The sequence below is a fragment of the Physella acuta genome, unplaced genomic scaffold, assembly GCF_028476545.2.
Source record: "Physella acuta isolate Inbredline_101_S28 unplaced genomic scaffold, ASM2847654v3 ptg000155l, whole genome shotgun sequence".
Classification (NCBI taxonomy): Eukaryota; Metazoa; Mollusca; class Gastropoda; family Physidae; genus Physella; species Physella acuta.
This window is the reverse complement of record NW_026731674.1, coordinates 579771-596012: the sequence shown is the minus strand read 5'-3', so window position 1 is coordinate 596012 and position 16242 is coordinate 579771. Positions and strand designations below refer to the sequence as shown.

Here is a 16242-nt window from a genome sequence, read left to right as displayed (position 1 = left end):
GCTAAGTGGTCTGGTTGCCGAGATATGGGCCAAAAACTGCATTTTTTCGAGGTTTTTTGGCTTTTCCGGGAAATCTATGAAAGAAACCCGGAAGTTTTATGGCCTATGTTCCTCCTCGTAACTTGCTTAACATATTTGCTTTTGGAACTGGTCCTTGATATTGCTTCGTTGAGGAGGAGATAGACTTAAAGCTGCGGACACACATCCATCCATTCCCAGAAAAGACGAGTTAATAAACGCTATTCTCCAGAATGGAAATTGCGCTAAAAAATTCAACTGCAATTTTGAGGGAGTTTGTAGGCTGAGGTGTGACCTCATTTTAGGGGGTCTGACTTTTTGTGACGATGTGTGACGTCAAAAAACGCGTGACGTCATTTATGGATGACCCCTTATCAAAATTTCATGTGATCTTTGAGCACGGTTATAGGCCTAATACTTCGTCCACTCTGTATACTTGAGAGTAAAAATTAGACAACCTAGTAATCTCGACACAGTTCTAGCAGTCCAGCACAGCAGCAACAATCCTTCCTTTTTCTAGTGGCACCAACGTCATTAGCATAATCCATACTGCTAGATCTAGATCTAGGCGTAGGCGAGCTGTCACCAACTAAATCTACTTTTTAAAAATATTTAGATCTAGATCTACTTTTCTTAATTAATTTATTGCTTTTATTTCACTTTGTAAATTTTAGATGCTTTGCTGTAGCGAAATAATTATAAATTAATTAATTAGCGCCAGAGTTCAAGGATTGATGAGTAGCGGAGTACCCTGATGAAGTGTCCGAAAATGGCGGAATTGCAGTTTGAGGCACCATTAGCTTCTTTTGAAAACGAAGAGTGGAGTGAATTTAACGAATTTAAATCATCTAACATTGATAGGCCTAGCTTATTATGCAAACAAAAACCAGAAGAAAAATCGCTTGACGACCGAGACGAAGGGTCAAATTTTGATGATTTAGTATCCGGATCTTTGGAGGATTTGGTAAATTCATTCGATGAAAGAATAACAAAATGTTTTAATAATTTAGAAGAACAAGTGGAGGCGTTTGCGCCTGTTCAGATCCGATCACAAGAAGAAATAATGAATGATTGCCAGTAAGTATTTTATTAATTATCGCTTTAGAGGTGCTTAAAATCGGCCGAGGCTAGTAAGTACTGTAAGCAGTGTAATGTGAGAAAAAGTTGCCTCATTGTTTATTTAACTTTAATACTAGATCTATAATACATTAATTAATAGTAATAGAAGTAGGCCTATAGAGTATAGTTTAGTAATAGGTGTCAAATATAATAGATAACTGAATTATAAATCAAAATCAATGGCCAAATTTAAATAAATATATCAATAAAATATAGGCCAGAAATTAACTTCATACAGCAGTGTTTGCGAGCAGGCCTAAACAGCGGCCATCTGTAAGTTAGAGTGGTTTCCCCTGAATCTCAAACTATAATTGTACCAAAAAAAATAAACAAGTTACTGCTAAAGCAAATGAGCTTGGTTGCATCTGATGAAAACATCGCTAGACTCTAGTCTTTATTGAAAAGTTTTAATAGGCCTACAATTACACTTGTTTAAAAACAGGTAGGCCTACATGAATGAAACTTTGACCTAAAAATGTGAAGTAATTACTAAAATTTAATGAGTCGCCATTTTTTCACATTACTAGTCTCGGACAATTTTACGTACCTAAAACGATAGAATTATTTAATATTTAGAACTATGAATCTATGGCACACCACGCTATACTGAGATACTCGCTATAGAATACTTATAGATCTAGTAGATTATAGGCTACTTTTTATAGAATGATTAGGCCTCACCCTAGAGCCCTAGAGTAAGGTGCTCTTTAAAATGGATATGAGCACCACAGTACTCATTGGGAAGTCGGGGTGCTGGTAGAAGCACCCCTAGAAAGAAACTTATGTGAAACTGCTGTTATTCTTTTTGCTCATGTTTTTTGGTTTTTTACTTTCTTATATACATAAGTTTGTATGTCTGTGTGTCTGTCTCTTAACAAAGCTAGGTTAATGAAATTTCACGTGTCAGTATTTTATCAAATTTGTAGTTCTGTATCAACTTTCCAGCAATTTCCTGGAAGTGGAACTTATTCTACTTTTGGTTTTTCAAAGCCTATAACTTGAGTACTGTTTCAGATAGTTAGACAAAATTTCACATATAAGTAAAAGATCTGATTTTTTGCCTTCTGTCAAATTTTGAGTAATTTCCGGTGACCAGAAGAAGTACTTTACGCTATTTTCTATTTCTCAAAAACGCATATGAATTTTTTTTATCAAGTTCTAATATTCCGCACTATTACACACACATTGTTTGCAATTCACTTGGTGGGCAATTCTTTTTTCTACAAGATCTTTTCTATTCCCAAAAGTTTAAGCAATTAAAAGTGGATTAAAAATCTTGTCTATATCCTCCTTAGTTATCACCCCATTAATGTTATATAAGAATATTCGACAAATTTTAGGGGAGATCACTCTTTCTTTTTTTTTGTTTGAGCTGTGCAACAAGAAAGTTTTAAATGAAACAACTAGGCCAGGGGTCGGCAACTTCTGATGTCACGGTGCGGCTCTTCAGCCACATGCACAAATATTAATAATTATTTTAATTTATTCTTGAAACTCATAAAATTATTATCGGGGCACTGGTTTACCTACACTACTGCCATGGGGCGTACTGTATGAAAGCCTTGAGTGTAAGTTTATCACTCACCGTAATATCACCGTTAATCACTCTCTGTCTCAGTGTCGGGGACGGAAAGTTGGGCTATCTTGAACCCAATTACACTATAGCAGGGGCGTCACATACTGAAACTAGCTTGGTTTAATCATCGAATATCGTGTGCAGCATTATCAATATTGTATGGTGCTCTTTAAAACTGACGTAGGCATGTGGTGCTCACTGGATAGCCCTGGGCGCCACTCTGCAGAGACGCCCGAGGACACACCTGATTCCATTTAGTGAGCGATACCTCCCCAGGAGTATTCTCAACAACTGAAGTCTCATGGCGATCAAACAAAAGGTGTAGTTATGAATAAAAGACAAACAGACACACACACATACACACATTGCTTTATATAAATAAATTTATATATATATATATATATATATATATATATATATATATATCCCTAATCATAATCAAAGATCATAATAATTATTGAAATAAAAATGTTGGTGGCTCTTTGAAAGTTGGGAAATTATGTAAATGGTAACTTTTGGCTCTTCCGTCTCAAAAGGTTGCCGACCCATGAACTAGGCCCACCTAGATCATTCACAAGCAATTTTTATTACCTTATGTGATGTAGATATTTACAAATTATTCCAGGAATATGCAAATTGTCAGTGTCATCCGTGTAAGCAGGAGAAAAAAAAAAAGGTCATTGGGAATTCACGTTGGTTTGGGTATCAGTAGTGGAGGCCCATAGCATACGTCATATTTTAAGATTGCAGCATTACATTCTGAATTCTGCTGCTTTCTTATTCTTACCTAGCTGGATCTGATTCAAATCATAATTAGCCCAGTTGGCATGAGTAATGTAGCAAATTAGTGTGATTAGCAACTTTGGCAACATTCTCCCTATTTTCTTGTATTTGTGTAGGATGTGGTGGACCATCACTGGCAACTTTGGCAACATTCTCCCTATTGACTGGTCCAAGTCTTACGCCAGGAGCCTGCAACACAGGGTCCTCAATATAGGAGAGGAACAGGTCAGTTAGTCAGTCAGTTAGTTAGTTAGTCAGTTAGTTAGTTAGTCAGTTGGTTAGTTAGTCAGTCAGTTAGTTAGTTAGTCAGTTAGTTAGTCAGTTAGTTAGTCAGTCGGTTAGTTAGTCAGTCAGTTAGTTAGTCAGTCAGTTAGTTAGTCAGTCGGTTAGTTAGTCAGTCAGTTAGTCAGTCAGTCAGTCGGTCAGCAAATATTGTGAGCATGCCTTGTTAGCGTGCATGTGATGCCCTGAGTCTAGACCTGTCTGATGATAAATTGTGTTTAAACTTTTGTTAGCGTGCGTGTGATGCCCTGAGTCTAGACCTGTCTGATGATAAATTGTGTTTAAACTTTTGTTAGCGTGCGTGTGATGCCCTGAGTCTAGACCTGTCTGATGATAAATTGTGTTTAAACTTTTGTTAGCGTGCGTGTGATGCCCTGAGTCTAGACCTGTCTGACGATAAATTGTGTTTAAACTTTTGTTAGCGTGCATGTGATGCCCTGAGTCTAGACCTGTCTGATGATAAATTGTGTTTAAACTTTTGTTAGCGTTCATGTGATGCCCTGAGTCTAGACCTGTCTGATGATAAATTGTGTTTAAACTTTTGTTAGCGTTCATGTGATGCCCTGAGTCTAGACCTGTCTGATGATAAATTGTGTTTAAACTTTTGTTAGCGTGCGTGTGATGCCCTGAGTCTAGACCTGTCTGATGATAAATTGTGTTTAAACTTTTGTTAGCGTGCGTGTGATGCCCTGAGTCTAGACCTGTCTGATGATAAATTGTGTTTAAACTTTTGTTAGCGTGCGTGTGATGCCCTGAGTCTAGACCTGTCTGATGATAAATTGTGTTTAAACTTTTGTTAGCGTGCGTGTGATGCCCTGAGTCTAGACCTGTCTGATGATAAATTGTGTTTAAACTTTTGTTAGCGTGCGTGTGATGCCCTGAGTCTAGACCTGTCTGATGATAAATTGTGTTTAAACTTTTGTTAGCGTGCGTGTGATGCCCTGAGTCTAGACCTGTCTGACGATAAATTGTGTTTAAACTTTTGTTAGCGTGCGTGTGATGCCCTGAGTCTAGACCTGTCTGATGATGAAGAGCTGGCCCAAGCCTTTGACATGCACTCTTTGATTGTCAGTAGTCTCCACCCAGAGGAAGAGGATCAGATTCTGACTGCGGACCAAGTCATCAGTCAAATTGATGACATGATGAAGGTTAGTCTCAAGGCCAATCTATACAAGTCTATTTCATTCAAGATTAATGCCAATCTATACAAGTCTATTTCATTCAAGATTAATGCCAATCTATACAAGTCTATTTCACTCAAGATTAATGCCAATCTATACAAGTCTATTTCACTGAAGTCTATTGACCTAAAGATTAATGCCAAACTTTAGAAATCTAATGACCTAAAGATTAATGCCAAACTTTAGAAATCAAATGACCTAAAGATTAATGCCAAACTTTAGAAATCTAATGACCTAAAGATTAATGCCAAACTTTGGAAGTCTATTGACCTAAAGATTAATGCCAAACTTTGGAAGTCTAATGACCTAAAGATTAATGCCAAACTTTAGAAATCTAATGACCTAAAGATTAATGCCAAACTTTGGAAGTCTATTGACCTAAAGATTAATGCCAAACTTTAGAAATCTAATGACCTAAAGATTAATGCCAAACTTTAGAAATCTAATGACCTAAAGATTAATGCCAAACTTTAGAAATCTAATGACCTAAAGATTAATGCCAAACTTTAGAAATCTAATGACCTAAAGATTAATGCCAAACTATGGAAGTCTATTGACCTAAAGATTAATGCCAAACTTTGGAAGTCTATTGACCTAAAGATTAATGCCAAACTATGGAAGTCTATTGACCTAAAGATTAATGCCAAACTATGGAAGTCTATTGACCTAAAGATTAATGCCAAACTTTGGAAGTCTATTGACCTAAAGATTAATGCCAAACTTTAGAAATCTAATGACCTAAAGATTAATGCCAAACTATGGAAGTCTATTGACCTAAAGATTAATGCCAAACTTTGGAAGTCTATTGACCTAAAGATTAATGCCAAACTTTGGAAGTCTATTGACCTAAAGATTAATGCCAAACTTTGGAAGTCTATTGACCTAAAGATTAATGGCAAACTATGGAAGTCTATTGACCTAAAGATTAATGCCAAACTATGGAAGTCTATTGACCTAAAGATTAATGCCAAACTTTGGAAGTCTATTGACCTAAAGATTAATGCCAAACTTTGGACGTCTATTGACCTAAAGATTAATGCCAAACTTTGGACGTCTATTGACCTAAAGATTAATGCCAAACTTTGGAAGTCTATTGACCTAAAGATTAATGCCAAACTTTGGACGTCTATTGACCTAAAGATTAATGCCAAACTTTGGAAGTCTATTGACCTAAAGATTAATGCCAAACTTTGGACGTCTATTGACCTAAAGATTAATGCCAAACTTTGGACGTCTATTGACCTAAAGATTAATGCCAAACTTTGGAAGTCTATTGACCTAAAGATTAATGCCAAACTTTGGAAGTCTATTGACCTAAAGATTAATGCCAAACTTTGGAAGTCTATTGACCTAAAGATTAATGCCAAACTTTGGAAGTCTATTGACCTAAAGATTAATGCCAAACTTTGGAAGTCTATTGACCTAAAGATTAATGCCAAACTTTGGAAGTCTATTGACCTAAAGATTAATGCCAAACTTTGGAAGTCTATTGACCTAAAGATTAATGCCAAACTTTGGAAGTCTATTGACCTAAAGATTAATGCCAAACTTTGGAAGTCTATTGACCTAAAGATTAATGCCAAACTTTGGAAGTCTATTGACCTAAAGATTAATGCCAAACTTTGGAAGTCTATTGACCTAAAGATTAATGCCAAACTTTGGAAGTCTATTGACCTAAAGATTAATGCCAAACTTTGGAAGTCTATTGACCTAAAGATTAATGCCAAACTTTGGACGTCTATTGAATGCCATGTTTTTCTCTCTAGGAACCTTCGGCTGAAGATTACTTGAATGCCATGCAAGATGCCCCAGAAGATGTGGCTTACACTCAGATCAAGCAAACATTGGCTTCTCTCAATGGCTACTCTAAAGAAGGTTGGTGTCTGCCCACTCAACCACACCTAGACAGGACACTTAACCACACCTGGACAGGACACTTAACCACACCTGGACAGGACACTTAACCACACATGGACACTTAACCACACATGGACACTTAACCACACATGGACAGGACACTTAACCACACCTAGACAGGACACTCAACCACACCTGGACAGGACACTTAACCACACCTGGACAGGACACTCAACCACACTAGGACAGGACACTTAACCACACCTGGACAGGACACTTAACCACACCTAGACAGGACACTTAACCACACTAGGACAGGACACTTAACCACACCATGACATGATACTTAACCACACCTAGACAGGACACTTAACCACACTAGGACAGGACACTTAACCACACCTGGACAGGACACTTAACCACACCATGACATGATACTTAACCACACCTAGACAGGACACTTAACCACACTAGGACAGGACACTTAAGCACACTAGGACAGGACACTTAACCACACCTGGACAGGACACATAACCACACCTAGACAGGACACTTAACCACACCATGACATGATACTTAACCACACCTGGACACTTAACCACACTAGGACAGGACACTTAACCACACTAGGACAGGACACTTAACCACACCATGACATGATACTTAACCACACCTAGACAGGACACTTAACCACACTAGGACAGGACACTTAACCACACTAGGACAGGACACTTAACCACACCATGACATGATACTTAACCACACCTAGACAGGACACTTAACCACACTAGGACAGGACACTTAAGCACACTAGGACAGGACACTTAACCACACTAGGACAGGACACTTAACCACACCTAGACAGGATTATTGTACTGATTACTTTATATGTTTGTTATACTTGTCACTTACCAATGTTGAGTGTTGTAAAGCAACTGGACACACAAGTGGGATTAGGCTTTCAACCAGCCACCCCCACCCCTCTGATATGCCCTAACCAGCCACCCCCACCCCTCTGATATGCCCTAACCAGCCACACCCACCCATCTGATATGCCGTAACCAGCCACCCCCACCCATCTGATATGCCGTAACCAGCCACCCCCACCCATCTGATATGCCGTAACCAGCCACCCCCACCCCTCTGATATGCCGTAACCAGCCACCCCCACCCATCTGATATGCCGTAACCAGCCACCCCCACCCATCTGATATGCCCTAACCAGCCACCCCCACCCCTCTGATATGCCGTAACCAGCCACCCCCACCCTTGTGTTTCAGACATAAAAAGCATGTCTGGGGCTGAGCTGCATGAGTTGGTGGCGGAGTACGACACGACGACCAAGGTTCTGTCAGAGATGCTGGTCTCAGAGCTGGCCCTCAGAGATGAGCTGGAGTTTGACAAGGAGCTCAAGAACCAGTTCATCTCACTGCTGCTGACTATACAGAAAAAACGGAGGGACTCCCATAGTGAGAGACGGAAGAAGAAAGCTAAGACAGCCAGTCCCCCACATGATAATGTGAGCAGTCTGTAGGACAGGGCACATCAACAGCACATAGGGCACATCAACAGCACATAGGGCACATCAACAGCACATAGGGCACATCAACAGCACATAGGGCACATCAACAGCACATAGGGCACATCAACAGCACATCTATACTAGATAGGGAACATCTACATAGGGCACATCAACAGCACATAGGGCCCATCAACAGCACATAGGGCACATCAACAGCACATAGGGCACATCAACAGCACATAGGGCACATCAACAGCACATCTATACTAGATAGGGCACATCTACATAGGGCACATCAACAGCACATAGGGCACATCAACAGCACATCTATACTAGATAGGGCACATCTACATAGGGCACATCAACAGCACATAGGGCACATCAACAGCACATAGGGCACATCAACAGCACATCTACATAGGGCACATCAACAGCACATAGGGCACATCAACAGCACATCTACATAGGGCACATCAACAGCACATAGGGCACATCAACAGCACATCTATACTAGATAGGGAACATCTACATAGGGCACATCAACAGCACATAGGGCACATCAACAGCACATCTACATAGGGCACATCAACAGCACATAGGGCACATCAACAGCACATCTATACTAGATAGGGCACATCTACATAGGGCACATCAACAGCACATAGGGCCCATCAACAGCACCTTACATAACATATTGACTATACTTATGTATCAAACATGATTACAGTAAATGTTCTGTATCTCCATCATAGAGGTTGAGTGACCTTGAAGAGTTTGAGCTCATGCATTATATTTGTAGAGGTTGAATGACCTTGAAGAGTTTGAGCTCATGCATTATATTTGTAGAGTTTGAGTGACCTTGAAGAGTTTGAGCTCATGCATTATATTTGTAGAGTTTGAGTGACCTTGAAGAGTTTGAGCTCATGCATTATATTTGTAGAGTTTGAGTGACCTTGAAGAGTTTGAGCTCATGCATTATATTTGTAGTTTGAGTGACCTTGAAGAGTTTGAGCTCATGCATTATATTTGTCCCCAGTTTTTGACCACGGCCATTCCTTACTACCCCTGCCAGGGTGCTCCGTCTTCTGAACAGCTTCAGATTTACATCAAAAGTAAGTAGTCCCTAGCTAGTTGAGATATCAGAAGTAAGTAGTCCCTAGCTAGTCTAGTTGAGACTTGGGTCTATTTATATTTTGTCAATGTGATGTTGATGTCATTCCCTCAGTTTTACAAGCAATCAATGAGGACAGCTCAACGGTGCCAACTCTGCTCACTGATTACATCCTTAAAGGTCAGTTGTGTTCTTCTCATTATCTAGTGTGTATTGTAAGGCTGGCTTTAAGTCATCTAGAGAGACAGGGCCTCCTGAGAGGTGTGTGACAGAGAGAGGTGTGTGACTGAGAGAGGTGTGTGACTGAGAGAGGTGTGTGACTGAGAGAGGTGTGTGACTGAGAGGTGTGTACAGAGAGGTGTGTGACTGAGAGGTGTGTGACTGAGAGAGGTGTGTGACTGAGAGAGGTGTGTGACTGAGAGGTGTGTGACAGAGAGGTGTGTGACTGAGAGGTGTGTGACTGAGAGAGGTGTGTGACTGAGAGAGGCGTGTGACAGAGAGAGGTGTGTACAGAGAGGTGTGTGACTGAGAGAGGTGTGTGACAGAGAGGTGTGTGACAGAGAGAGGTGTGTGACTGAGAGGTGTGTGACTAAGAGAGGTGTGTACAGAGAGGTGTGTGACTGAGAGAGGTGTGTACAGAGAGGTGTGTGACTGAGAGAGGTGTGTGACTGAGAGAGGTGTGTGACTGAGAGAGGTGTGTGACTGAGAGAGGTGTGTACAGAGAGGTGTGTGACTGAGAGAGGTGTGTGACTGAGAGGTGTGTGTACAGAGAGGTGTGTGACTGAGAGAGGTGTTTGACAGAGAGAGGTGTGTACAGAGAGGTGTGTGACTGAGAGAGGTGTGACAGAGAGAGGTGTGTGACTGAGAGAGGTGTGTGACTGAGAGAGGTGTGTGACAGAGAGAGGTGTGTACAGAGAGAGGTGTGTGACTAAGAGGTGTGTACAGAGAGGTGTGTGACTGAGAGAGGTGTTTGACAGAGAGAGGTGTGTACTTAGAGGTGTGTGACTGAGAGAGGTGTGTGACTGAGAGAGGTGTGACAGAGAGAGGTGTGTACAGAGAGGTGTGTACAGAGAGAGGTTTGTGACTGAGAGGTGTATGACTGAGAGGTGTGTGACTGAGAGAGGTGTTTGACAGAGAGAGGTGTGTACTTAGAGGTGTGTGACTGAGAGAGGTGTGACAGAGAGAGGTGTGTGACGGAGAGAGGTGTGTGACTGAGAGAGGTGTGTACTTAGAGGTGTGTGACAGAGAGAGGTGTGTACAGAGAGAGGTGTGTGACTGAGAGAGGTGTGTACAGAGAGGTGTGTGACTGAGAGAGGTGTGTACTTAGAGGTGTGTGACAGAGAGAGGTGTGTACAGAGAGAGGTGTGTGACTGAGAGAGGTGTGTGACTGAGAGAGGTGTGTGACTGAGAGAGGTGTGTGACTGAGAGAGGTGTGTGACTGAGAGAGGTGTGTGACTGAGAGAGGTGTGTGACTGAGAGAGGTGTGTGACTGAGAGAGGTGTGTGACTGAGAGAGATGTTTGACAGAGAGAGGTGTGTGACTGAGAGAGATGTTTGACAGAGAGAGGTGTTTGACAGAGTGAGGTGTGTGACTGAGAGAGGTGTGTGACTGAGAGAGGTGTGTGACTGAGAGAGGTGTGTGACTGAGAGAGGTGTGTGACTGAGAGAGGTGTGTACAGAGAGGTGTGTGACTGAGAGAGGTGTGTACAGAGAGGTGTGTGACTGAGAGATGTGTGTACAGAGAGGTGTGTGACTGAGAGAGGTGTGTGTACAGAGAGGTGAGTACTAAGAGGTGTGTGACTGAGAGAGGTGTGTGACTGAGAGAGGTGTGTGACAGAGAGAGGTGTGTACAGAGAGGTGTGTGACTGAGAGAGGTGTGTACAGAGAGGTGTGTGACTGAGAGAGGTGTGTGACAGAGAGAGGTGTGTGACTGAGAGAGGTGTTTGACTGAGAGAGGTGTGTGACTGAGAGAGGTGTGTGACAGAGAGAGGTGTGTACAGAGAGAGGTGTGTGACTGAGAGAGGTGTGTACAGAGAGAGGACCATTCAGTTTAAAGGTGGAGTAAATTTTTCTGCTGAGCCCTAAACTTTTTGTTTCAGTTCTGTGCCCTACATGATGTGAGCCCTAAACTTTTTGTTTCAGTTCTGTGCCCCACCTGATGTGAGCCCTAAACTTTTTGTTTCAGTTCTGTGCCCTACATGATGTGAGCCCTAAACTTTTTGTTTCAGTTCTGTGCCCCACCTGAGCCAGCCATGGTTTGAGCCTCTCCTTGCTGTCGTGTGGATGTCAACACATAGTTTTCCTAGTAGTGCTTCATGTGTCAGCTCTGCAATCATTTGGTTGGTTTTTTTTCTTTCTATTGGGTCAATGGAGGAGCAAACCTGAGGGGGACCTCATCTAGAGCACGTGTCTACTTATTTCTTGCTTGCTCGCCACTTTGTGCAATAGCTGTCTGGATTGTAAATACATTTTTTAAATTTATTGTCACCAAACTCTATTGGTTTGTTGTCTTTTGAATGCAACTTTATCCATGAGCTGAAATCATTCTAAAAACTCATTGTACCTAGTTGATGCCAAGTTATTCACTTAGTTTAAAAGTATTTAAAGTGTTCAGTAGAGTTGGTGGAGTTGAGCTCAAGTTAAATACTACAGCAGTAGAGTTGAGTGAATGATATTCTAAAATACACCAGCAGTAGAGTTGAGTGAATGATATTCTAAAATACACCAGCAGTAGAGTTGAGTGAATGATATTCTAAAATACAACAGCAGTAGAGTTGAGTGAATGATATTCTAAAATACACAGTAGAGTTGAGTGAATGATATTCTAAAATACAACAGCAGTAGAGTTGAGTGAATGATATTCTAAAATACAGCAGTAGAGTTGAGTGAATGATATTCTAAAATACACCAGCAGCAGAGTTGAGTGACTGATATTCTAAAATACACCAGCAGCAGAGTTGAGTGAATGATATTCTAAAATACAGCAGTAGAGTTGAGTGAATGATTTTCTAAAATACACCAGCAGTAGAGTTGAGTGAATGATATTCTAAAATACACCAGCAGTAGAGTTGAGTGAATGATATTCTAAAATACACCAGCAGTAGAGTTGAGTGAATGATATTCTAAAATACAACAGCAGTAGAGTTGAGTGAATGATATTCTAAAATACAACAGCAGTAGAGTTGAGTGAATGATATTCTAAAATACAACAGCAGTAGAGTTGAGTGAATGATATTCTAAAATACAACAGCAGTAGAGTTGAGTGAATGATATTCTAAAATACACCAGCAGTAGAGTTGAGTGAATGATATTCTAAAATACAACAGCAGTAGAGTTGAGTGAATGATATTCTAAAATACACAGTAGAGTTGAGTGAATGATATTCTAAAATACAACAGCAGTAGAGTTGAGTGAATGATATTCTAAAATACACAGTAGAGTTGAGTGAATGATATTCTAAAATACAACAGCAGTAGAGTTGAGTGAATGATATTCTAAAATACACAGTAGAGTTGAGTGAATGATATTCTAAAATACAACAGCAGTAGAGTTGAGTGAATGATATTCTAAAATACACCAGCAGTAGAGTTGAGTGAATGATATTCTAAAATACAACAGCAGTAGAGTTGAGTGAATGATATTCTAAAATACACCAGCAGTAGAGTTGAGTGAATGATATTCTAAAATACACCAGCAGTACAGTTGAGTAAATGATATTCTAAAATACAACAGCAGTAGAGTTGAGTGAATGATATTCTAAAATACAGCAGTAGAGTTGAGTGAATGATATTCTAAAATACAGCAGTAGAGTTGAGTGAATGATTTTCTAAAATACACCAGCAGTAGAGTTGAGTGAATGATATTCTAAAATACACCAACAGTAGAGTTGAGTGAATGATATTCTAAAATACAACAGCAGTAGAGTTGAGTGAATGATATTCTAAAATACAGCAGTAGAGTTGAGTGAATGATTTTCTAAAATACACCAGCAGTAGAGTTGAGTGAATGATATTCTAAAATACAACAGCAGTAGAGTTGAGTGAATGATATTCTAAAATACACAGTAGAGTTGAGTGAATGATATTCTAAAATACAACAGCAGTAGAGTTGAGTGAATGATTTTCTAAAGTACACAGTAGAGTTGAGTGAATGATATTCTAAAATACACCAGCAGCAGAGTTGAGTGAATGATATTCTAAAATACACCAGCAGTTGAGTTGAGTGAATGATATTCTAAAATACACCAGCAGTAGAGTTGAGTGAATGATATTCTAAAATACACCAGCAGTAGAGTTGAGTAAATGATATTCTAAAATACACCAGCAGTAGAGTTGTCAGACAGCGTGTCCCCGAATTCACAGAATTCACTTAGATGACGTAAAGCAGCAACATATTCTGATATTGATTCGTTTGGTTGACGAGTCCTACCGTCAAATCTGGCTCTACACAGGAACTTGGGTGGTGCGGGCGCATGGTGGACTGTTAGCAATTTGCTCAGCTCGTTAAAGCTCTTGGTAGCTGGACTAGCTGGTGCACATAAGTCCTTTAATAGCCTAAATTGTTGAGGCCCTATGACTGTTAACAAAACAGCTCTCTTTTTGGCTTCTATCGTCACGTCGTTAGCTTCAAGGTAAAAGCTTAACCTATCTAGATAATCATGAATGGTTTCTTCATTCGAATTAAATTCTTTTATCTGGCCATACAGCGCCATTATCCTGCAAATACTTAGCCAATATGCTCTAGCAAGCTTCTTCTTAAGTAAGCATGTGCTCTTTTTAGTGGATGATTTATCCTCGTCGCCAAATGTAGTAGATTTGTACTTAGATAGGTAACACAACAGACGAGGAAGCCATGTTCTATGCACACCACGTTTTATTCTCAATCGGAAACAGGAAGCACATGCAAGGGACATCACCCAAAAACATAAATATAAGACTAATACAAGAAGAGTGAGTTCCCTTGAATTCACAAAGCTCAATATATTACAAAAGACTTAAACTTTATTGACATATAATTAGCGCAATTTCCATTCTGGAGAATTGCGTTTATTAACTCGTCTTTTCTGGGAATGGATGGATGTGTGTCCGCAGCTTTAAGTCGTATCTCCTCCTCAACGAAGCAATATCGAGGACTAGTTCCAAAAGCAATTATGTTAAGCAAGTTACGAGGATGAACATAGGCCATAAAACTTCCGGGTTTCTGTCATGGATTTCCCGGAAAAGCCAAAAAACCTCGAAAAAATGCAGTTTTTGGCCCATATTTCGGCAACCAGACCACTTAGCGACTTGAAACATGTACCAATCGATTCCTGCCATAATTTAGAACAATATTGCCGAAGAAAGTTGTCAAAAATATCCTTTCGTTCGGCCACAAACAATTTTTTGAATTAATTAAAATTTGGACCGAATTAGTAGGCATTTTATGCAACCACACCACACGCGTCATCACGTTCAATAGCTGCGCCATCACGTTCAATGGCTGCGTCATCACGTTCAGTAGGCGCGCAATGGTTTTTAGTCATGTTACTCTATTGTAAATAAAACATGTAAAATACTGGGAAAAAAAATAATAAAAAACGTTTTAATAACTAACCAATGGTTTTACTAACCCTGCTCTTGATTTACTCTACGACAGAGCTATTTTTAGATAACACAAGGAAATTGCGCTAAAATTGTCACTAGACTGTTTTTAATTACCTGTTTTTATTCTTATAGCACAACTAGAAGTTGTGAAAAAAAAATGTATGACCCCTAAACGCACTTTTTCGCCAGTTTGGACTACCTAGTAGTAAGCTCATCTAGCACTGCTGATTGCAAAATGTAACTTAAATTTTCTAATCTTGTCTTTTTGAGTACACACTTTTGAAATTTATAATTTCACTACTAAAAATATTTGATAATTACATGTTTCTTTAATTTTAATTACATCCCAATCATGTTTCATGAAACCTTTTAACCTCTAATGAAGGCCAAGGTATCAAGCATTACCGATACAAGTGCTAATTATTTCGGTTTAAAATGGGACATGATTGACATTAAGATATCTAGTGGCCAGGTAGTGTGTCAGTCCGTCATCGCCAGACATTCTAGAGCCATACAAAGTAAACAAGACATGCCGTCATTTACAATGTCCCATCATAATTACTCAAGTAGGGTCTATTTATAGAAAGACTGCCAAAGTTTTTATTCTTGTGCATACGTTAACAAACGAACGTAACGAAAATATTGAATACATGCACTTTCTAAAACATTAAACGGATCAGTGACAAATATTTTCGCTTATATGCCAAGAAACAATGGATACATTTTAAAAGCTGGTGTGACACTGGGTACAGTGACGGCCGGCAATTAATGACCGCTCACCGACTGGGCAGCACTGGCCGTGAGAAATTTAGGATCTGACCGTCCACTGGCCGTAAGAAAGTTTGGATCTGACCATCCACTGGCCGTGAGAAAGTTAGGATCTGACCGTCCACTGGCCGTGAGAAAGTTAGGATCTGACCATCCACTGGCCGTGAGAAAGTTAGGATCTGACCGTCCACTGGCCGTGAGAAAGTTAGGATCTGACCGTCCACTGGCCGTGAGAAATTTAGGATCTGACCATCCACTGGCCGTGAGAAAGTTAGGATCTGACCATCCACTGGCCGTGAGAAAGTTAGGATCTGACCGTCCACTGGCCGTGAGAAAGTTAGGATCTGACCGTCCACTGGCCGTATGAAAGTTTGGATCTGACCATCCACTGGCCGTGAGAAAGTTTGGATCTGACCGTCCACTGGCCGTGAGAAAGTTAGGATC

The 16242-nt window shown here is 40.2% G+C and overlaps 1 protein-coding gene across 1 annotated transcript; it reads left to right on the top strand.

Annotated features, from left to right (window-relative positions):
* Positions 1–480: 480 nt before the first annotated feature.
* On the top strand, positions 481–11940 carry LOC131935702 (fasciculation and elongation protein zeta-2). Its single transcript, XM_059292247.1, has 8 exons — positions 481–1095; positions 3613–3721; positions 4768–4926; positions 6726–6834; positions 8097–8335; positions 9375–9450; positions 9564–9629; positions 11677–11940. Exons 1-8 carry the CDS (start codon positions 773–775, stop codon positions 11691–11693), a joined length of 1098 nt encoding a protein of 365 aa, XP_059148230.1. The 5' UTR covers positions 481–772; the 3' UTR covers positions 11694–11940.
* The last annotated feature ends 4302 nt before the right edge of the window (positions 11941–16242 follow it).